Source organism: Triticum aestivum, chromosome 1D, assembly GCF_018294505.1.
Source record: "Triticum aestivum cultivar Chinese Spring chromosome 1D, IWGSC CS RefSeq v2.1, whole genome shotgun sequence".
NCBI lineage: Eukaryota > Viridiplantae > Streptophyta > Magnoliopsida > Poales > Poaceae > Triticum > Triticum aestivum.
The window spans coordinates 30,488,270-30,512,782 of record NC_057796.1 but is presented as its reverse complement, the minus strand read 5'-3'; the positions used below and the strand labels follow the sequence as shown (position 1 = coordinate 30,512,782).

General features: G+C 46.2%; 2 protein-coding genes across 3 annotated transcripts; one reads left to right on the top strand and one right to left on the bottom strand.

Moving 5' to 3' along the window:
* The first annotated feature begins 7,544 nt into the window (after nucleotides 1–7,544).
* On the top strand, nucleotides 7,545–15,280 carry LOC123164106 (geraniol 8-hydroxylase). Of its 2 annotated transcripts, XM_044581532.1 has the most exons (3): nucleotides 7,545–8,182; nucleotides 12,683–13,522; nucleotides 14,413–15,280. In XM_044581532.1, exons 2-3 carry the CDS (start codon nucleotides 12,815–12,817, stop codon nucleotides 15,025–15,027), a joined length of 1,323 nt encoding a protein of 440 aa, XP_044437467.1. In that variant the 5' UTR covers nucleotides 7,545–8,182; nucleotides 12,683–12,814; the 3' UTR covers nucleotides 15,028–15,280. The 2 variants fall into 2 exon arrangements, with proteins under 2 accessions (XP_044437467.1, XP_044437458.1); XM_044581523.1 differs by lacking the exon at nucleotides 7,545–8,182 and having other exon boundaries at nucleotides 12,472–13,522.
* On the bottom strand, nucleotides 9,788–10,402 carry LOC123157314 (uncharacterized). The gene is given in 1 exon segment (XM_044575570.1): nucleotides 9,788–10,402. A coding segment is annotated over 1 exon segment (615 nt).
* Nucleotides 15,281–24,513: the final 9,233 nt, after the last annotated feature.

Sequence of the window (24,513 nt, the reverse complement as noted above, 5' to 3'; positions counted from 1 at the left end):
TATACATTTTTTTCTGACATCGAATGCAAAAGATATATTCGTTCTACTTTTAGTTTTTCATAATTCGTTTTACTTTTAGTTTTTCATAACACTTTTTTGCAAAACATGTCCAAATTTAAGTTTTTTAATTTTCCTAACTAGTAGATGTTGTAACATAACTACATCTCAAAGGATTTTAATTTTTGAAGTTTTTACCATTTTCTTTTTTTTTCAAAACTGAAATGGCGATACACCGGCGGGGGGGGGGGGGGGGGTAGAGTTTCAGACATGAACCCCTTTAGTCCCGGTTCGTGTCTCAAACCGGGACTAATGCCTTCCCGACGCCCTAGCCGCTCGAACCGGGACTAATGTGTACATTGAGCTGTGACCAAAGCCCTGTTTTCTACTAGTGTGGCTATTTCAATACTCCTTGGAGAAGTCCCTTCTCTCCTTCTGCGTGTTAAAAGATTGCGATGGTACAGAGCACTCTAGAAACTTGATACCAGCCGCCAACATAATCAGATTGTCCAGTATATTTGATGCTGCAAAATCTAAAGTTATAAGCGTAATGTTGAACATCCCATTGCAAAGTATTATGTTATGATTCTCTCTCTCTCTCTCTCTCTCTCTCTCTCTCTCTCTCTCTCTCTCTCTCTCTCTCTCTCTCTCTCTCTCTCTCTCTCTCTCTCTCTCTCTCTCTCTCTCTTAACCTGTTCCTTTATCTCTTAATATATGTCGCGGTTGTTTATTTAAGTTGTTTCTTCTAAGTTTATTGACAGCAAGAAACGATAACCATTCTTAATCGCTGGTTGGATTAACTAACTCACCTGGATTCGAGAATCTGTGAACAACCATGTCGAAGCTGCAGAAATGTGAAGGTATCTTGACATGTAAACGTGTAAAGAGAAATATGCTTTAGTTGTGTTGCTAACCAATGCCCTCATATTGGCAAACAACCATTGTATTCTTCAGAGTACAATGCTATGTTTTCTAGTACGTTTATTTGCTATTGAGCCGAACTGAGAAATATAGGAAATTATTTTTTCATGCTAATTGATCTAATTTGACGCTATTTCTTTATGCCCACTTTTAATTAGAGTTTTATTTGCCAACTCGACTGGATTAACATGAAGTTTAATCTCCAAGTCATGAGCAGTTTCGAACTCTTCTTTGATCAATCATGTCTTTTCTAATGAGGTATATGTTGCACATGATTAGTGTTAAACAATGTTGAGTGATTTATTAGTAAGAAAGTGTGGTTGTACATGATTAGTGTTAAACAAGGGAGCGAGGGCGAAAGAAGAAGAAAAAGAAGAGTGATTAAGAGTAAGAAAATCTGACAATGTTGCTTGATGTACATGATGATCCTAAGATATATATGTTGGACATGATTAGTGTTAAACTTCTAAAATATGTATGATCCCGTTGCAACGCACAGATAATTGACTAGTTAGCTGTAAGGTCAGGGGTAAGAGCCTTTTACCAAACCCACATGTTCACAAATGATATGTATGATTTTGGTCACGCATAAGACAGTTGTGCAGCAAATAGCAATGTGGTACTCCCTCTATTCCTAAATGTAGTGCGCATAGGAAAGTTCAAAAGTCAAACTCCCCCTATTTGACTACATTTATAGCTGACAAATATCTACACCTACAGTATTAAGTAAATATCATTAGATACATCATTAAGCATATATTTATATTATATTTGTTTGGTATTATTTTGGTTGATGCTTTTCTCACTAAACTTGGTCAAACTAAACAATGTTTGACTTCTAGAAAATTTTATGCGCACTACATTTAGGAATAGAGGGAGTATTAATTTGAAATATTTAGACGCATAATCAATTACACCGGAAATAACTTGAGCCTAGTAAATGGAAGCTTGTCGATATATAACTTCTAGTATGCCCTCTAATTACTTGATGAACATTTTGCAGCACATCCCAAAAGGTTAGATCGGATCACTTTAGGTAGGTGCCAAAACGGTGGAGGCTGATCTTGTCTCTTCCGCTGGCTTGTGTGCCAGAAACTGGAGCATAATATAATGGGAAGCTCCTCGTTTTGATCAGTTTACAACATTCGAAGCACATAAGCAAATAATTAACTGCATATATACGTACATAATAACTTGACAAAAACGACAGCGAATGAGTTGAGCTCTTGTGTGCGGATGAGACATCCCGATTCTGCGGACAGCATGCCTGGCAAAAGTACACCCTGTTGATCTTTGTACTTTACTTGGGCACTTGGTTATTGATGCTTGCGAATCTCAAAACCCAACAGTTTTATAATGAGTAAAGGACAATACACATGAACCTTTAGCCCGCAGGCAAGGTAGTTCAACATCTCTGGTCTGGCATACTTCACATCCATCGATGCACTCCGTCTTCAGTCGATTCTACAGTAGCTGGGAGGTTGTGCAAGATTATTCCCATTGATCAACCGATCGACCAGCACGGTCGTGCAAGGAGGTAACATGCAGATGCAACAACACCTGTTTTATTTGTTGCGAGAAAAACAATGCATGCATGAAACAATTAATACGATGAGTCTACTGTGTATATGATTTCAGGCGCAAGTATATATGGGTGGAGTTTGGTTGGACCAGGAGAAGGTCGAGCAGATCAATTTATGGCTGACCCGTGTCTTGGTCCTCTTGAGTTTCATCGCGCATCTTGTCCTGGCCCTATTATCCGATATCCGCCGGCGTAATGCCTCCGGCCCTCGGAGGCTCCTGCTGTGGGTGGCGTACCAGGTGACTGAGAAGGCCCCGACAGCCGCACTTGGCAAGCTGTTCCTCGACAGTGCGTCAAGTGAGCAGCGGCTGTTCGCCTTCTGGGTGCCGTTCCTCCTGCTGCACCTTGGTCGCCCGGACAACATCACCGCCTACACCTTGGAGGACAACATGCTATCATGGCGCCTGGTGCTGGATGTGTTTGTAGATCTCGGCGGAGCCCTCTATGGTGCATACAAGCATAGATTTATGGCCGACGACTGGAATTTGTGCGCAGCTTTCAGCATCATGTACTTCTTGGGTTGCTACAAGTACTGGGAGAGGGCAGTTGCGCTAAGGCAAGGTACCTTCTCCCGCATACGCAGTTCAAACGAGAAGAAGCCACTGATGTCATTCACCGCTGATCAGCCTGGACGGCAGAAGCTGGATGATGAGGATGCCCTGTTTGATGCTCACCGCCTGCTTGGTATCGCCATGGGTGCTTTTGCTTATTATCCAGTCAAACGGGATCCCAGGGCCAGGGATAATGGACCGTTGGTATCTTACTATCATTGGGAGGATGTTTGCAAGGTTGTGGAGATGGAGCTCTCGCTCATGTATGATATCATGTACACCAAGGCAACCGTGGTCCACACATGGCGTGGCTACCTCATCCGTATCGCCTCACCGCCCCTAACAGCGACTGCGCTCTTGCTGTTTCTCTTCCACAGTAAAGAGGGGCAGAAAGAATGGGATATAATTATCACTTATATCTTGCTGATTGGTACATTGCTGCTGGATGTGAGATGGCTGCTCAGAGCTCTTGGTTCAGCCTGGACACATTCATTCTTTCGTGATACAACATGGCTCAATCAAACAGTCTGTTGCCGGCGTGGGACATGGTACAGGTTGCGCCGCTTCGTCGCTTCTTTAGATCCTTCCTGGCGCTTCGGCCATGTCAAGGATTCAAATAGCTCGTCGGGCCATGTCAAGGAGCCAAGTAGCTACAGGATGTGGTCTGGCACCACCGGACAGCTCAACTTGTTCCACACCTGCACTCAAGGCCCCGCTAACCTATGGAGGACACTGATGAAGAAGATGACATTGGAGGACAGCTCCAAAGGCCTCGGGGATCAAGATGATATTAAAAAGTCTTCTCTCCAAGATATATCTGAAGCACTATTGTCAGGATGGGCCCCTCCTCTAAATATGGTGGAAGCATTTTACGAGAAGCCTCCGATGTTCGATCAAGCTATGCGGTTTGGTCCTCATTTCCATCAGCTTGTCCTCACATGGCATGTCGCCACGGACATTTACCTATTGTGCAGTAAGGGAGAAACTCCTGCCAGGGAAGAAAAAGGCAAGCATCTGAAGAGCAAGATCAAATATCTATCGGATTACATGATGTTCCTCCTGTTGGAACGCCCCGACATGCTACCAGACCTTAAGATCCGCACCCAGTACGAACAAATCCGCCATGAATTGGAGAACATATGGTCCAAACGCAACATACATAACTCCAGCTTCAGTGGCGATGAAGCAAGAGAGAAGCTTGCCCTCACCATCCTGGACGTGGGTGATGATATCCAAAATGGTATTCTCCAAGATGCTGTCAAATATGCCCATCTGCTGCTGAATAAAATGGCTAGTGCTGGGACTTGGAAAGAAATTTGCAAGGACCTTGCATTAAAGGAAGAAGACGAGAAAAAGCTTATTCTTTTGATTCCCGAATTTGAGGAGTATCTTCAGCCCAGAATGGGCTCACCTCGGCGCTTTCCTGAAAATGACATAGTTTCTAAGAGATATATAGATGTTCTGAAGCTGATTCAAGAATCATGGTTGCGTGTGCTCATTTTTGCCTCCATCCGCTGCAGCAGGGATACCCATGCCAAGCAGCTCAGCCTTGGCGGTGAGCTAACAACCATTGTCTGGATGCTATATGAGCACCGTGACATGGTTGATAGTAGATAACTGTCAAGTATCTCCTCTGCTATTTCTCAGCCTTAATTTGTTCCTACTACTTTTCATTCTGTTGGTTTACGTTGCAAGTCGATCGGCGTATTTGGAGGTCATGGCTTTGTATCTTGTTCAGGCTTTTCAGTAATAAATAATATTTTGTGAACTTAATAGTCTTTACTTTTCTTTCTCTTTAATGTTTTCCTTCCGTGAAGGCCTGAACTGCTCCTCTTAGTGAGCTGATTGTAAGACAAGTTATGGGTGTGGTTTAATTTAATTCGCGTGATGGATCCGGGGAGAGGCCTCCCTTTTCATCTAAGAAAACTGAATAGTCTTGCAGGTACTAGTGCTATAGACACGTGTTAGCTCTCGCGAGTTGCGACTACGACCCCGACACCAGCCCATACCGGCAGCCGCCACTCCGGCGCCTCCGCGCTGACCAAATTGGTGCCTGCCTAGGTGCTCCCTGCCACCCATGTCGTCTGCCCTGTCGTGTGGCTTCCCCCGCTTCCTGTGCCGCGCTGCACGTAGCCAAGCGAGATGGATCTGAATCGGCTTCATGCCACGCCGCCGCCTCCACGTCCTGGAGCTCCACCCAACGAGGTGGACTACGTCTAGGAGAGCTGCTCTCAAGCCAGGCATATAGCTAACCAGGCTGAGCATTCATCGTGCAGCCGTGCACGCCTTCAATCCACGCCACCCAGCTTAAAAATCTATGTTTTTGGTGTCTCAACTCTCAAGCCAGGCATATATATAGCTCACCAGTGCAGAGATCCGGTAACCTACGTCGCTGCTTCAGGTCTGGGCACCGGGCAAGTGGTTCCACCAACCCCGCGGCACCTCACCTCCGGCCTCCACCGCCCCCTAACAAGCCGATGCGCCGTCCTCTCTCGCAGCAGGCCAACCGGAGGTTGTCGTAACTAGGGAAGGGGGCTAGGTTACCGCGCGCGGAAATGAGTGGCAAAATCCTCTGCCACGCAGGCACAAATCACCCAACCAATGCACGCCTGAGACGAGCCCACCGGTTATTGGACAATGAAAAGGATTGCGAGGTGAAAAATTAATTTGACCATGAGGTAAAGAACCAATGAAGCAGGCAAGCCCAAAGAGTCGATCGGACGGCCAGGAATCACCCTTTGCAAGGGAGGGAGCGCTGGTAGTCTGAGTTGCCTAGCCAACTTTGAGGTAACAATGTCAAGGCCACCTCTATGCGACTATTCCCTCACCTCCCCTTACCTAGGTGATCTCGAGATGTAGTGTTCCAACCCCTCTTGTCGGCACCACCCCCAGTCTGCCCCTCCTCTGGTGTCCCTATAATCATCGACAGGAGGGTACCCATCCTTTTTGTAACTAGTTTTAATTTCCTGGTTGGGACGGCGTCCAGGAATTATAATAATGCTTCCTCGTGTCCCCTCCCTATGGAGCACATAGCAGAGGTGGAGGGCGCGTGAAGGTGTATTTCTGGTGGATCTTCTAGGATCCTGACGTTGTTGGTCTCTGGTGGATCTGCGTGGATCACATAGGCATTGTTCTTTGGCGGATCCGTCCAGAGTCGCATTAAGCTCATAGGCGTTGGTGTGTTTGCAGATACAACTCTCCAATCTAATTTTTCATCATTGACGGTTGCTGCTCTGGTGCACTGGCCCTTTTAGGGCCTTAGCATGGTGACTTCCTGGTTGTCCACTGCCACAAAATTTTCCCAGCTCCGATGAGGGTGAGATGATGACGGCGACACGCCTTCGGCTTATCCCTGTGTTTGTAGCAATCGGTAGGTGTTCCATAGACCCGGTTGTCATTATTTTATTTCTAGGGATCTTTGTACTTCTGTTGCATATACTATTAAACTTTTTTTTGAAAAGGAGGATTACCCTCGTCCGCTGCATCAGGACAATGTATGCAGCCATATATTATTAATAGTGCAAAATCCAGCAGCCGGACACCACATATACTATTAATAGATGGGAAATTTTAATTCCTATATTTTCTGAGTTGAGAAAGACAAGAACATAATTTTACAAGTGCAGCCCCACAAATAAAATTTTAGTCCATTTCTTATGTGTTGAAAATACAAATAAATATTAGTGTTCTTTTCTTGGGAGGTGAATATATAACCACTCTTCAAAGCAAAAGCTAGAAGCTACTCCCTTCGTTCCACAATGTAGTGCATATAGATTTTTAAGAAGTCAAACTTTGATTAAGTTTGTACAAAAAAATACATCTAAAATACGAAATACATATTATTAGATACATCATAAGACGTGTTTTCATATATTATATATTTTGTATCATAGATATAAATATATTTTTCTTTAAACTTGATTAAGTTTGACTTTTCAAAAAAATTATCGATCGGTTTGGTTCGTGACGTAACCCCCGTGCCTGGATCGCCACTGCTGCATGGAGTGGATCTGAAATGTAAAATCTTTGTGCCTGACCAGGCTTGTGTGGTGCTGAAGCGTTTGGTTCGTGCCTGGGCCAGGCAAAGCATCAATGTCTCATCAATCAGTCCATGCAGCTCTTTTTTAGTGCAATATCCATCCAGGCTGCTGTTAGCCTCGTGGCCGCACAGCCAGGCTTTCGAATTCGGTCGCCTGGGCCAGTCTAATTGTAGTGCCTCAAGTCCAACCAGGCTAATTACTTTTACGGTACAAAGGAATCCAGGCCAGCCGAGCTTTCTTTTTCACAGGTAGCAACCAAACAAGTATGCATGAAACCAGGCCCGTTGATGAGGAAGGCCAAATTGGCCGACCGCACAGGGCCTCAAAATTTTGAGGGCCCCCAGTCCAGCAAGTAATATATATACATAATATGTGGAAAAAAAGGCCCATCCAAAAACGCAATCTCAGGCAGCCCATTCTAGCCATCCCAGGCACGAACGCACGTAGCTCCTGTAGCCGGTTTTGCTTCCGTTACTCCCGTCCAGATTCGATCGCACGCAGTCGAAAGGGCAGCAGGGGTCGACGGCTGCTGAGTGCCTGGTCGACGGCGGCAGAGCCACAGAGGCATCAAGTAGGTAGGGCGACGCCGTGTACGCGACTACGCGGCCGCCGACCGGCCACGCCCCAGCGCACATCATCCCTTCCCTTGGCATGATAAGTTCTTCTCAGGCCCTGGTTCTTGTAGACAAAGCGTTCAAACCCTACTTTATTTTGCTAGTGTAGGCAGTAGGCAGTAGGCTACTTTGTTGTTAAACGAAAAATTCAAAATCTTACATCTGGTTGAATTCCTTTTTTATTTCTTATAGCTATAATTCCCAGAGTTTGAGTTGATTCAGATTACGTTTATCTTATTAAACAGAAAGAATCATGCATCCGGGAAGGAGGCATGATTCTGGTGCTTCAAAACAAGGAAGAAACAAAAACTAGAAGAAGATGCTCGAACACAAAATGGCGCTCTCGATAAAGACTGAATGGATTGGCAACAATAGCACTTGAAATTGATGTCTTGGAGAAGATTAATTATGAAGATTTGATCGAAGATTTCATATCAAGAAATACTAGAAGAATGCCGCTTTTCGGTAGAAAATGAGGTCAGTTTATAAGTGTATTCCCTTAGTACAATCTTTACTATTTTACTGTTAGTATTTGATATATTTCCTAAATATTGTAACAAATAAGATATATTTGAAGTTAAATAATTAAGTGAGAGTATGCTTTACTTGCATTAGTTCTTCAGTTATATGGTTTTAAAAAATAGGGTCCTATTTTGATTTTCGTCCCGCGCCCCCAAATTTCTGGAGACGGCCCTGCATGAAACCCAGCCACAACTCCAGGCCAGGCAAAAGATGCCGAGGACGCAAGTATACGCACTAAGTTATGGAATGGAGGGAGTATAGGAGCAACCAACGCGCCGATCCAAATGAACGGCGTTGTTTACTTTTCGTCTGTTTGGGTCGGCTGCCCGCTCGGCGTTCGTTCTGTTTGGGATTTGAGTCGGTCTGCACCCAACGCGCCGACCCATTTCGTCCGCACACAATTTTTAGAAAAAGACCCGTGGTTACAGTTCATGCTAGCGGTCATGTCGTCGCCCGAAAGTTCATGTCGGCATCATGCCAGCGCCGGCATACAAATGCCAGCTTCAGAAAACACCGCACAGTTCGGCTGGCGCACTTGCCAGCGGCCGGCACACATGTCAGCACACAAAAAGGGGCAGGAGTTCGACCACGCTATCACGGCCGTGGTCATGCCAGCACACTTGCCGACATACAAAAAAGGATGGCGCTCGCCGCCATTGGTCACTCGTCGTCGAACTTGAGCATTTCGGCCTGCATCTTCTCGAACCACGGCCTCTTCCTTGGCAACACGGTGTTGAGATCCACCTTCATGATCTCCACCCCGGTCATCATGCTTGCAAGAGCCACTTCTTTCGCCTTGGTCTTGGCATTGGCGGCCTCGATCTCTAGCATCTTGGCTTGCTTCCCCGCCTCCATCTCAAGCATCTTGGCTTGCTTCTCCGCATCCATATCAAGCTTCCTCCTTTGGATCTCCATGAAGGCGTTCATTTGTTCTTCTTTGTATCGCCAGCTCTCCTCCTCCCTTGAGTCCTTCTTGCTCATCATGCCTTCCACGCTTGCGATCAAGGCGTTGGACGCCACATCCCGCTTGTTCTCCTTCTTGGAGTTGGTCTCCCCCCGCGGCCGTGCCTTCGCGCCGTCCCCAACCTCCTCCATGGCTTGCTTCCCCCCACACGACTTGGGGGCGACATATTGCACCTTGAACTTCTCCTCGTCTTTGATGACCCTAAAGCAATGGGAGAGGTTGAAGCACTTGCCATTGTGTTGGACCTTGAATGCTTCCAAAGCTTGAAATGCCTACAAATGTATTTCATGCAAGCATATTGGCAAATGGTATGGAAATGGACACACAAGCATAAACGAAATGACACAAAAGAGGGCGGCTTGCTAGATACCATGTCTTGCATGCCGATGCCGCTCACGGGGCGGGCCTTGACGCTCTCAAGAGTGGCACAAAACTTTTTGCACTCTTGTTGGATCACGCTCCACCGTTTCGAAATGGACACCCACCCGCACATGCTTATTATTTGGTACGGCGGAAACTTCTTGCACTCATGGAACTCACGGTGGACACGAATCCAAAAAGGTTGATGCCTTTTGTTCGGCGCCCGTCTTGGGGTCCTACCCAATGTCTCTCCAACACCCACAAAGAAGCTTGTCCTCGGGCGCCGTGTATGCCTTCGTCCGCTTGCTCTTGCGCTTCGGCTTCACCCCGGCGGCTTGGTTGGCGAGCTCGTCCTCGAACAAAGGCTCCCCTTCGATGTCTCACTCGTCCTCTTCCTCTTGCCCCTAGTCCTTCGGAAACTCGTGGTCGAGTGGGAAGCCGTCCAGGTCCAGGCCGACCTGATCATGCATGAAGGCCACCTGATCTTGATCAAAGGTGGACAGCGTGAATGGCCCTCGGCCGTCCTGGCTTTGTGTCTTGCCGGGATCGTAGCCAGCCCCGGAGGCTCCGCCGGCGGTCGGCGCACCACTCTCGAAGATGATGTTTTGCATGTAGTCGTCGTCGCCGGAGGCCGGCATTCCGTCGAACAGGTTGCGCGCGCCCGGTAGCACGTCGGCTGGCATGTGCCGTGCGCGTTTCCTCGCGCCTCCGGATGATGAGCCACCGGCCACCGGTGTGGCGTTGAGGTCAATGGGCACGGGCGCGGGCGTGAAAGGCGCCACCACACTCACCTCGGGTGAGCACTCCCCGGAGAGGCGGGAGGCCTGCGGGTAAACGTGGAAGCCGGGCATCGGGGTGCAAGCCGAAGCGCGGGGCGAGTCGGGCAGCGCCATCCGAGGGAACGCGGATGAGCCGGTGCTGGCTGCGGCCACGGTGGCGTTGATGAGCGCCTCCCTAGTTGCCACCGTGACGCGGGCGTTGGTGACCTCCTGCTACGCAGCAGCGGCGACGGCGGCCGCCACGATGGCTTCGTCCCTTGCATGCCTCCAGCCCTTCCTCTTCGCCGACTCCCTTGCCCGTTGTTCGGGCGTCAGCGTCTTCTTCGGCTTGGACGCGGCGGCGGTCTTGCGGGGGGCGCGTGGCTTGCCTTTGCCGGAGGGGCCGGACGTCATGCCAGACGAGTCGAGGAAGACGAGGCCGGCGGCGGCGTCGAGGTCGTCGTCCATGGCGGACGGCGGGAGCACGCGCGGGCGGGAGGGTTTTTTTAGGGGAGGGGAGAAGGGGAGGATGGAGGAAAATAGTGATGGCTGCCACCGACCAGTGGGCCAGGGGAAGGAGAAGGCGAGCGCGCGCGTCCGTCCCGTGTCCGCGCCGACGAAATGGGTCGCCTCGCTTGAGTTGCTCTTACATAGAATGTGAGAGCCTATCCGATGGAGGAGACGTACGGTGGACGACCAGCTGGGTCAATGTCTGTCGTCAACGGAGAGAGAACGGGTGAACGGCCCGGGTCATTTCTTAACGATACTTTTATTTGGCAGGCCACACTTGCTGCAATGATAAGGTTCCCGCTGCTGAGATAAAAACCTTTATTCTTGTGCAGTACTACTGTTATGCTGAGAGGCACTCCATGTATGCTTGCCTTTATTCGCTCCTCTTTTAGTTGTTAGATGTATGGAATGTGATTCTTTGGACTAAAGTGTGGAGTGTGATTCTTACCTTCGCTTAGGCAAATTGCCGATTGTCCATATCGTCAGATAAAACAAAAAATTGCCATTCACGGTTTCCTTTGAACACACCTGGCTTGTTGTAGGTTACACTCAAGAAGCGACAGCAACGGATGATACTGATCACATGCACTGAGCCATATCTTTCTTTTACAAAAAAGTAAGGGATGAGTGTATGCGTTTATATATGAGTGTATATGTCTGTATTGTGTTCTAGAAAAACTTATATCGGTGTGATGATACCAAATTTAGTTTGCAAGCACAACAATTTTCTTGTCACAAAATAAACTGAGATAGATTTATCATGCTGGTCACTAAACTTATCATTCTTGACGTACATAATTTGTCATGAAAAATGTTTATTTTTCATGGTCAAAATCTGACGTCATTAGTGGAGTCTAAAAAATTGTAAAGATTACATAGGGTGGATGGCAACTACTACGACCACCGGAAAAGGCGACAGCAACGGTGATCACAGCCAACAATGAGCCATGTCATCTAAGCTCTCACCATGTGACATCAGGAGATCACGTATGGTAGCACCACATGATTAACACATGAGACTAGATTTTTAGAACCCGGGTGCCTAGACTCCCTTCTATCAGCACCGTCCATACAAAACAAAGTTTTGAAGATCTATACAAGGCACTCTGATGGTTCTTGTTTTAACAGGCCTACTTGAACAGTTACAGTGAAATCACTCTCTCCTGGAAAACAATTATTTTTCTCTCTCACAACCTCTCTCTTCTGACATTTCTGTCTCTCTCATGGGCTAATAAAAAGTGTGCCGCCACCTTTTTCTCTCTCCGTTCACATCCTCTCTACCTTCATGGAAAACAGTTATTCTCTCTTGTCTCTTCTCTCTCGCACAGGTCACAGCCTCTGTCTCCTTTCATTAGTCCTCTCTCTGGCTCATAAAAAAGGCTCTCTCTCCTCACCTTTCTCCTCTCTGTTCACTCAAAAAAAGAACAGAAGAAAAGATAGATAAGAATGACATGACGGGCCGCTGGAACATCTCGCGCTACAGTAGCCGGGCCTGACAAGCTGGTCGGGAACAGTTGCCATACCTACTCTGCATGCTGCAGCCTAGTACCGTGCCCTGTTCGACTCTGTAAATTGCCTGATTAACTAACATGACAACGCAAGTGGCCTGCTGCTGTCCACACCACATCACGAATCTTGAAAATGTTGAACGCATAGGATAGCGGGGTGTCGGGACTCCCGGGTGCCATCGCACCTTTTCATTAACACATTAGCCATTTAGCCTTTACTCAGTATGGCTCTCTATAAATACACGTAGAGAGGCTGCTTACCGGAAACAACATAAACTATTAGTCCGAGATGGCCTTCTTCCTAGTGTTGATGTCCTCGCTTTTGTTCATGCTCCTCTCTTCCTACGCGTTGCAGCTGCTTACCGACGTCCGGCGCCGCCTTCCACCTGGGCCGACGCCGCTTCCGGTCATCGGCAATCTCCTCGACGTCGTAGGCAAGCTCCCGCACCGCTCCCTCGCGCAGCTCGCCGAACGGTACGGCCCGCTGATGACCCTCCGGCTGGGCACGGTGGTCGTCATCGTCGCCTCCTCCGCCGCCACGGCCCGGGAAGTCCTCCAGACGCACAACACCGTGCTGACCGGCCGCAACCCGCCGGACGCGTGGAACGGCATGGGCCACGCCGCCAACTCCGTGTTCGTCCTGCCGCCGCGCCGCAGGTGGCGCGCTCTGCGCAGGATCGGCGCCGAGCACCTGCTGTCGCCCCGGCGGCTGGACGGGGACGCGCTGCGGCCGCTGCTGCGGGACGCCGTCCTCGGCATGCTCGGTCGCGTGTCGGAGCTGGCCGCGTCCGGCGCGCCCGTGGAGGTCGGCCACGCGGCCTTCGCGTCCATGATGGACCTCCAGTGGCGCGCCATGTTCTCCGCCGGCCTCGACGAGGCCACGTCCGGCGAGCTGCACGGTTTCGCGCGGGAGGCCGTGGCGCACTCCCTCAGGCCCAACGTCTCGGACTTCTTCCCGGCGCTCGCGGCCGCCGACCTCCAGCGCGTGCGGCGCGGCTTCGCCACACACGTGGCAAGGGTTTACCAGCTCATCGACCAACAGATCGAGAAGCGGAGGAACGCCCGGCAAGTCGGCGACGGCGATGCGCGCACGGACGACCTGCTGGACGTGATGCTGGACATGTCGGAGGAGCAAGGAGGCAAGGACGTAGACGACGGCTTGGTTAACCAGGATTTCATGAGGGCCTTCTTCACGGTAAGCAAGCTGCAAAGCACACGTGCAGAATCGAATCGCCCAAGTGAGAGTACTATATATGAAGAGTGGATGTACGTATGTGTGCACGTGACATTTTCCGGATTGATTTACTAATCTTTTGATACAGTACATTTTTTAACTCAGCTAACACAAAACTACCTCCCAAAATTCAAAACACAAATTTAAGCTACTTATTTTGTGTATTGTTAGTTTCTGTTTTGTATTTTACATGATATATATTATTACTTTTGGCACGTTGGACATTTAAATGTTCAATATCGGCAATGAAACATGTAAAGTCATGTGCAGTTTAGATATAATGAATGAATTATCAATAAGCACTTCTGGTCTTAATCAATATTTTTTTTAGTATATAATAATTTTGTATGAGGACATAATTTGCTTTCATATATATAGCCCAAGTAACTTAGTTATAGTCTAGACATTGAAGTAACTCTAGTAAATATTTTATCATTAACTTTATAGGTTAATAGAAAATTCAACTTGACAATTTCATACTACTAACTTTGTGTATTATTAAGTTAATTCTTCCTCTCTTTTTACTTTGACAAAAAGATATTAGTATTGACACGTTAGACGTTTCAAATGTTAATATTCGTAAATGAAACATATAAAGTTCAAATATATAGGTTAAGAATAATGAATGAAATTAAAAGGTTGTACTATAGAATAACTTTGTATAAGGACATAATATTGCTTTCAGCATCACGCAGTGGTCCCTCATTACGATATAGAATAACATAATGGCCACTCATTACATATTTTTTGTGGTAACATAATAAAATCCCACCTTCCGTAACATTTTAGTTTTAGGCAGTATCATAGTTCAAGTAAATATTGTAATCATTATTATTTATTGCAAATTTCAGGACATATTTCTTGCGGCGAATGACACTGTCTCGGGTACAATTGAGTGGGCAATGGCAGAGCTACTACAGGACCCACAGTCCATGACAAAACTACAACAAGAGCTCAAAAGTGTCGTTGGATCAAAGACGCACGTCGAATACTCTGACATCGACCAGCTCCCCTACCTCCAAGCAGTCGTCAAGGAGACGCTTCGTCTACACGCGGTGGTGCCGCTGGTGCCCAACAAGGCCGAGGCCACGGTGAAGATACAGGGCCACACCGTCCCCAAGGGGAGCACCGTGCTGGTAAACGTGTGGGCGGTCCACCACGACGCCGAGGCGTGGCCGGAGCCGAACAAGTTCATCCCGGAGAGGTTCCTGCAGCACGAGCAGGAGGTGAGTTTCCAGGGCGCGGCGGACTTCAGGTTCGTCCCGTTCAGCGCCGGGAGGCGCACCTGCCTCGGCCTGCCGATGGCGACCAGGATGATCCACGCCATGCTCGGCTCGCTGTTGCACTGCTTTGAGTGGACGCTGCCACGCGAGGTGGAGGAAAGTGGTGTGGATATGTCGGAGAGGGTTGGGATCACGATGGCCATGGCTACTCCCCTCCAGGCTATAGCCTGCAGGAGAATCTGAGGGCTACTTGGCTTTGGGTGTAATTTGTTGTTTCTTCCGTGGAATATATGTATGCATGTCTGGTGTGCATATAAACGAATAAATGTAGTGGGAAATAGATAGTATATAATGTTATCTACCTCGATGGAAATTAGATGCTTTCTTAAATTTCGGGGGTGTAAAAAAAATTTACTGTTCGTGTATTGTTCTGCCCGAGTTGTCTTTTTTTCTGAGAGCTACTCATATGTCCAAATGATCTGAAATTTGAAGCGCACCTTATGCACCAAATTATCTACCATGCAAAAAAGGTTTTAAAAAAGATGTATTTTGTGATTTTTTCCTTGACCGGGTGCAGATGAGCCTGGGCTCAGAAATGGATATTCGGGGAAATTGTTGTTTCTTAGAGCACCTCAACTTATGGATCACTCACACGCGCTTGTTTGGCGCAGCCTTGGGAGCTACCACACCTCTTCACAATATATAATGTCCATTTATTTCTATCACCCTAATATAATAACAATCATCAATAAAGCCTAAAAGACAATTGGATCCCTCATATCCGCTCCAAATGCCCGAGCGGCTTGCCCGGTCATTGTCTGGCAAGAAAATAGTCACCCAGCCAGACCTGGCAAATCCGGCCCAAAAGCTCAGGCTGACCGGCACTTCCCCTACCCAAACGCGCGAACGCACCCAAATGTGCCCGCCTTGTAGAACTAACCACAAGAGCCATCACGGACACACGCAGAAACAATCGGTCTGATGGGTGCCTCCTTCGTTTTTCAAGGAGGTGCCGCCCAAGGGACCAAGTCCGACTATTTAATCCATACAGTGCCGGCCCAACCCTAGCCCATCCGCATTTCTACCCTCTTCCTCTCCTCCGCGCTGCCACATTCAATCTAGTCGCCGTCAGCTGCTTGCCATAACCTGGCGTAGGATCACCACCTAATCCATGCTCACTCCGGAGCGGGGGTTGCAGCTGCTGAAGGATATCAGCGCAAAGCCCGGATCGCAGCCAGCATACCTCCGGATTTGCCGGAGCCAGAGGACTTGGAGGAGGAGGAGTAGCCGGACGAGGAGCCAGAGCCGGACGAGGAGGACGCGGCCCTGGAGGATGTGGGGGAGGAGGATGCAGATCCGGCGCCTCCGGCTACGGGCTTCTCCATGGCCGACACGCTGGCGGGGTTCGAGGTGGCCCAAGTGGAGGAGGCGGCAGAGCATCAAGCCAACATCGACTCCATCTAGTCGGAGGCGGAGGTGGAGGCCAACCGCCGCTTCCTCCGCCAGGCGGACACTGATCTTCGCTGACAAGGAGCATGTTGGATATATGCCCTAGAGGAAATCATGCATGATGACATTTACTATGTGTGTATGAATAAAGATAGTCCTTGGACATTATGAATGATGTGTATCAACAAGTACGTGACTTGTTTGTGGGACTATGCATTATATGATGACTGTCCTAAAAAGTCCCTAGTCGAAAGGGTTGTGTGGACGCGCAACCGACTAGATCGGTACTCTAAAAATGCTACTTTCAAAAGCATTTTGGAGCACTAAATTTGTCTTTTTTTGCCACACCTTGCAGGAATGTGATTCCATGACGAATTTTTGCAAGCTCTTGAAACTTGTTCACCGAGCTCAGGAGTAGAAGGTGCATTCGCCGTTGGTTTGACTTTTCAGACTGAAGACATGTTAAACTATAAGACGTCTTACCTCTTCAAGAACGCTAAAACGGATTATAGTGTATACCCAAGAGGCCAGAAATGCATACTGAAGGAAAGATGCCCTAAGGCAATAATAAAGTTGTTATTTTATATATTTTTATTCATGATAAAGGTTTATTATTCATGCTAGAATTGTATTGATCGGAAACCTAAATACATGTGTGAATACATGTCCCTAGTGAGCCTCACTACACCACATCACTACATCCTCGACACACAAGTTGGTCGGAAAAACAACATCTGCCGACAGACAGTCTGTTGGGAAAGACTATTGCCGACCGATGTTGTCTGTTGGGGAAAGTCCAGATGGGAAAGCTTTTTCCCGACCGACATATCTTTCCCGACCGACTGTTTGATGGCTAAGGGGTATTTTTCACGACCGACAGTTTGTTCGGCCTGCCATGGGCCTTTCCCGACCAACAGTCCGTTAGGGTAACCATAGGCCTTTCCCAGCCGACTATCAGATGGGTATTCTTTCCCGACCAACATTTTGTTGGGCCTTGTGTTAGCCTTTCCCGACCGTCTGTTTGATGGGCTTTGTTTTGCCGACCAACAATCTGATGGGTTTTCTTTTCCCGGCCAATAATTCATCAATATTTTGTTTAGCCAACCACAACTTTAATTAGCATATGGTATTGATTGTCACATACATATAGTTCATGAGTTCTAAGCATAATCACAAGACATCATACATCAGGTGCACCAAACCATTTTTATTCCATTAACTAATTGTCACATACATACAGTTCAGTCTGTTCTAAGAACCAAGACAAGACACCATACATCAGGTTTACAGAAGGACAGCAAAAAGACGCAAGTATGAGACATCAGTTGTACAAAATGAAAGCAAAAAACATCCAGTTGACGCGGATCGCCGGCTTCATGGTTCATTTCCTTTATTAGAATGTTCAATTAATTTCTGAAATTGAATACGGGCAGAATTCATATCTGCACTGTGCACACACAAGAGCACAAAATGAGGAATACACTTATCTAATCTATAAAAGTAGCATTTAGGAACATGAAGACCACACATCGACTCCCAGCAGTGGCCATGGATGTGTCATAGAAATGAGTTGTGCGAACGACCAATATTTGTTTTACTGTTCATTCAGGTCATACAAGGAAAAATATATCGGAAATTTAGAATTAGTATCTCAAACGTAGAACCAGGTTACACATTTCTTTTGCAATTTATAAAGGCATAACCAGTATCTGCATGATAACTAAATATGTGTACACTGCTTATTAATCTGTACATACAGATTATAAATACTAGGTTTTTCCTGATACTTACTGATTAATAGCTCATGGGTGGGCGCCTTCTTCATGGCTGGGTAGAATGGAAAAATTACGCATGCTGCCATATTGAAATATAGTTAGTCAAGATCTTTTTTTAGGGATACTTAGTCAAGATCTTGATAAAGATACAATGTACTATATTGGCCTAGAAACAGGATTCAGAAATAGCAACTTTAGAAGCAACTAGCGATGTATTATGCTCTGTTCTGTACTATGGATGTGCTAATTGGAGTGTTCTGTAATGCCAAATTTAACTATTACTATTAAGCAATAAGCAGCTAGCAGTGTAAACAAGATGCAATGTTCTGACAGATTTAACTATTATTAAGAGCAACTAGCAGTGTTCCGTACTAATTGCAGATAGGCTCTGTACCCGTATACCATAAACCATATTGTAGTCTTCAATAAAACACAGGGAAACCAATTAAATGAATCTGAACATTGTTAAAAAATTGACAACGGCTCTGTTTCACTTCTCTTTTTATTGAGCAATTAGTTCTTTTGATGGAGAGAACAAATCAATGCTGACCAAGAACTAAAAGTGTAAAACAATGATAAACTTATTCCAGATTAACTTATGTAATCTGGTCATCATGGGATCTTCATGCACTTTGAGCTAGGATTCCATGATAAATCAATGCTGACCAGATTCCATGCACTCTTCATCATGTTCTTCTTCACCATCATTATCTTCCTCAGCTTCAACTCTTGAGTTCTATCAGACAACAATATGGAAATAGAGTTATCGCATACAAGATGGATTATGATTCAATGAGAAGCTGTGGAAACAGTTTATTACTAGTCGAGAACTGGAACCATGCTACGAGCTAGGACTTATAAAACATTAGACGTTCGTACACAACACTTCTTTCAATATCACTTGCATTAAGAAGTAATCCATCTCTATATGTCCTAGCAGAAAGAGAAGAAAAACATGTGTTCTGATCTTCATAGTTGAGCATTCAGAATATCACTGCCTATCCAACCAAAATGCGCGGGCTAAAGAAAGAAAGAAAGAAAAATATCCTAGCAGAATTCTATTAGAGTAATTGTTTAAGTGAGCAATGGTACTGACTAGTGTGACCCGTCCCCCGGGTATATATAATACTCCTTTGGTTACATAGTACATGCTCACAGAACAGGTAGCAACTTCCTTTGGTTACCACACCACCAGACCTGGCCTGAATGTTATTTGGGAAAGGAAATGGTCTCCCCTAGGATGATTACTAGATGAAATCAAAGAACATGACTATTTTGGCTCGCAGCACGGAAAGAAAATAAATGGAACTCTACCTCCACATTTTAATCCAAGTATTATGAAGGAGAAAAAAACCTTTATCACGATGCATACAACACAAATTTATGATGCATGCAACCCAATATTATTAGTACAATAGATGTACTGATTGGATGGTCAAGCTATTGTGAATTCAAGTGTCGCAAATACTACATGGTAAGTCTACACACTTGCTGGTTCTTTACCATTTGACCAGTGCTAGTTTCAATTCATGAACTTTCTTTGACACGAAACTTCATCAGAATATTAACAAAGAGATAGACTTGTGCTATAGGTTTCGGAAAGTCCAGGACACCATGTGCTATAGGTTTCGGAAAGTCCAGGACACCATGTGCTAGGTTTCGGAAAGTCCATTTCTGCAGCACACGACACACTGATATTGGTAACCTCCTAGCAAACCCTTCAGGTAGATAGGCAAATTCATGTATCATGGTAAGTGCCTACTTTATTACCAATCCTCAAACTTAACAAAGTATGCAGACTCACTTATAAATCAAGGAGTTGGTCATCTTTAGTGGCTAATGTTTATGATGCAAAATTTATTTCAGCTAGTTACCGACCACAAAGACAAAACAATAATGAAATCTAGGTTTCATCACTTGCATGCTCAAAAAAAAATAAGATTTGGCATATCATTCATGACGATATGACCAGATAAGGAAAAACAAGCAACCTGGCATAACCTCAATTACACATCGGAAGTGAGAATAAGAAAAAAGAATGCAAAAAAAACCCAGTCAAATAGTATGACAAAACTCAAGATGTGTCAAAATACTCACCTATCCAAAACAAGTCCGACCTTACATAAGTTGGTTGATAAGTGTTGCCAGCAGATCTTGCAGCTCTGTAAAAAGTAAAGAGCCAAAGGTAAAATTGCAGTTATGTCAAGTCAAAGAATGTAGTACTGCTCTGAAAGAACATATATGGTACAAGTGCAATTTAATAGTTTGGTTTGCAACTACTTCTATTGCATATATAAATAAACTTAAAGAGAAACATGAATGAAAAATATACCACATAGTAACTAAGACTGGAGTTTGAGGCAAGGTGTACATATTCAAGTTTGATATTAGCATAAGTACACTGCAACCTCACTTTGAAAACATAACGGTACTGGTTTAGATGGACAAGTAGTTCAAGTTTATATCATATGCCATCTACATTAATAATACATACCGATCAAACTTAAAAGCAGATGTACAAATAATGATCAGACCACTGCCAAAGTTGTTTGACATATCTTAAAGATATTTATGTTGCTCCAGGGAAAGAAAGCTACTTGATGAAACAATTAAGCCATGAAATTCTAAAGAAAGACTTACTTTTTGTGTGTGGTGTTCCACTGACAAGTGACAACCCATGTGTTTGAAGTGATGGATGCTTGCACTGGGGGAAATCAAGAATCACCAATGTTAGAAGAAATGGGTAAGCGGATCCTCAGTTCTATAGCATTAATGGTTTAACATGTCAACATTTCACCTTTTGAATTCTGAAATTGGATAACTACGTCATCCTTGACAATGCTGACCTCTTCGATGCAAAGAATGGTGTTCGCTCCTACCCTTTTCAAGGTCCTTTGCAGCCTCTTGTCATCAGTGGTCGTGGTCTTGTGAACGGCCTTCTTCTTCCTGTCATCAATGGAAAGCTAAGTACAATAATAAGAGGAGAAACGTTTCATGTATTTGTAATCTTATAAGCTGACACACGTCCACTAAATGGCATTGAATAACAGATCAATCTCGAATTATTCAGAGGATAGCAGCAATGATTCACATGGCACAAATTATTCATTATGAGGAAACATTTTAGGCCTGAAACAAAGGATTCACACAGTTAAAATAGATATTGAATATATAACATGCTGAAAGAAGGAAACACTACTGCTCATAGCAAAACCAATCCATGAATCAAAGCAGAGTTAGTTTTCTTAAGATAAAATTGTTGGGCCAATGTGGTGCCTGGGTCCATCGCTGGGGGTTGAAATTTGTATACCACAGGCAGAGAGGAGAGGAGGGAGACCATATGAGGGAGAAAGATCTAACCCATGTCACTGCCGCCATGGGTGGCTACTCGTGGTCACCGAAAGTAGATGGGAGAGATGGGGCTACCTGCCGCCCTGTTCCTAGTTCGCTGGACGCGGAGGAAGCAGAGGCCGCCTGCCTCGCTTCAGACCACCGGGAGCAAAGGGCCCTTGCCCCCCTCAGATATGCTGCCATGGAAACGTGGGAAGAGGGGGCTGGGCATGGGTTGGGGCAGTGGCGCCATGGGAGGGAGGGGGAGGTGGTCGCTCGCGACTGGGGTGGCTGGTGGAACAAGAAGGGATGGCCCCTGCGATGGCCGTCGGCGGCGGCGTGAGTCGCAACCCTAGGCGGCGCCGTACGAGAGAGGGGTGGATTGAGACGAGGGAGAAAGGGGATTGAGTGAGGCGCCCTGGGCAGTTCTAGGTTTTGAGAGAAAAAGGAAAAAATCGCTTAGAAGTTTCTTCAACTAATTGTCGGTCGGCGAAAATGACTTTTGCCAACACACATCAGTAGGGAATAAAGTGTCGTGGTGTAGTGGCCTCTACTTGACTAGCTCGTTAACCAAAGATGGTTAAGGTTTTCTAATCATGGACATGAGTTGTCATTTAATAACGGGATCACATCATTAGGAGAATGATGTGATGGACAAAACCCATCCGTTAGCTTAGCATAATGATCGTTCAGTTTTATTGCTATTGCTTTCTTCATGTCAAATACATATTCCTTCGACTATGAGATTATGCAACTCCAGAATACCGGAGGAATGCCTTGTGTGCTATCAAAAGTCACAGCATAACTGGTGATCATAAAGATGCTCTACGGGTATCTCCGAAGGTGTTTGTTGGGTTGGCATAAATCGATATTAGAATTTGTCACTCAGAGTATCGGAGAGGTATCTCTGGGCCCTCTCGGTAATGCACATCATAAGAAGCCTTGCAAGCAAAGTGACTAATGTGTTAGTTGCAGGATGATGTATTACGGAACAAGTAAAGAGACTTGCCGGTAACAAGATTGAACTAGGTATAGAGATACCGACGATCGAATCTCGGGCAAGTAACATACCGATGGACAAAGGGGATTACGTACATTGTCATAACGGCTCGACCGATAAAGATCTTCATAGAATATGTAGGAGCGAATATGAGCATCCAGGTTCCGCTGTTGGTTATTGACCGGAGAGGTGTCTCGGTCATGTCTACATAGTTCTCGAACCCGTAGGGTCCGCACGCTTAACGTTCGTTGACGATATAGTATTATATGAGCTATGTGATTTGGTGACTGAATGTTGTTCGGAGTCCCGGATGAGATCACGGACATGACGAGGAGTCTCGGAATGGTCGAGAGGTAAAGATTGATATATAGGACGATAATATTCGGACACCGGAAGTGTTCTGGAGTGTATCGGGTATTTATCGGGGTACCGGAGGGGTTACCGGAATCCCCAGGGGAATACATGGGCCATATGGGCCATGTGAGGGGAGCACACCAGCCCACAAGGGGTGGCGCGCACCCCCCCCTATGGCAGGAGGCCGAATTGGGAGAAGAAAAAAGGGGGTTCGACCCCCCTTTCCTTTCTCTCTTCCCCCTTCCCTTTCTTCTCTGGTGAAATAAGGCAGGGGGGCGCCACTTGGGCAAACTCCAAGTAGGATTCGGATCCTACTTGGGGCGCACCCTGGCTGCCTCCACTCTCTCTCTCTCTCCCATATATATATATATATATATATATATATATATATATATATGTGGGGGGGGGTGGGGGGGTGCGCCCCTAGCACACCCAGACAATTGCCTAGCCGTGTGTGGCGCCCTCCTCCACCGTTTACACCCCCGGTCATATTTTTGTAGTGCTTAGGCGAAGCCTACGAGGATCACTTCACCATCACCGTCACCACGCCGTCGTGCTGACGGAACTCATCCACTACCTCGACGTCTTGCTGGATCAAGAAGGCGAGGGACGTCACCGAGCTGAACGTGTGCAGAACTCGGAGGTGTTGTACGTTCGGTACTTGATCGGTCGGAGCTAGAAGAAGTTCGACTACATCAACCGCGTTGTCAAACGCTTCCGCTTACGGTCTACGAGGGTACGTAGACATACTCTTCCCTCGTTGCTATGCATCTCCATGGATAGATCATTGCGTGTGCATAGAATTTTTTTTTATTTTCCATGCAACGTTTCCCAAGAGTGGCATCATGAGCCAGGACTATGCGTAGATGATATGCACGAGTAGAACACAAAGAGTTGTGGGCGGTGATAGTCATACTGCTTACCACCAACATCTTATTTTGATTCGGCGGTATTGTCGGATGAAGCGGCCCGGACCAACCTTACATGTCCACGCACATGAGACCGGTTCCACCGACAGACATGCAGCTAGTTTTACATAAAGATGGTTGGCGGGTGTCTATTTCTCCTACTTTAGTTTAATCAAATTTGACCGTGGGCGGTCCTTGAAAAAGGTTAAAACAACAAACTTGATGAAACACCGTTGTGGTTTTGATGCATAGGTAAAAACGGTTTTGGTCCACACCATGGAATCCAGAACGAACACAAAGAAGATTAACTGTTCGCTTACCTTTTAATTGGCTGCATCAGGAACTCCATTTCCACCGATAGATCTTTGCTACTTTGTCGAATCGCCTCTCCCAAAGCTTAGCCCACTCTACTCAAAAAATGCAGCAGCGTGAGGTAGGAGACGACTGTACCAAGCCGGTCATTTAATTCGCCGTCCGTAGCGTTAATGAACAACAATTATTAATTAAAAAAAAACAATTATCCTGATCCACGGATCAGGAAAAGGCTCGACGTCATGGGCCACGGCTTGACTAGTTTCCGTCGTCGACCGCTTGTCCGCCCATGGCCCATAGCCCAGAGCGTATTTCTTCATTTGCTTCATTACGGACACTCGTGTACATGGCCCAGATATTAAATGCATCGCATCCGGAGACATGAAACAGCGGCCCAGATAACGAGCACATGTGTGCTCGAGATCAGAACCACCGCGTCCAATAAGGCATCATTGAGGACTTGAGGAGGAACGACAATAGAGGCAAAACCAAGTATGGTGGCATGTCTACGGACCATCGGTGAAATAAAAAGGCACAATGTTTTTATGAGCCATCAATATTTCACTGGGTTCTCATTTGAAATTTATCTAAAAGATAGATA

Bases quoted from the DNA above. Each gene is read 5' to 3' on its own strand.
- LOC123164106 (XM_044581523.1), top strand. From the start codon at position 12,617: ATGGCCTTCTTCCTAGTGTTGATGTCCTCGCTTTTGTTCATGCTCCTC. The intron at 13,523-14,412 runs GTAAGCAAGCTG...TGCAAATTTCAG, and splicing joins TCATGAGGGCCTTCTTCACG to GACATATTTCTTGCGGCGAA.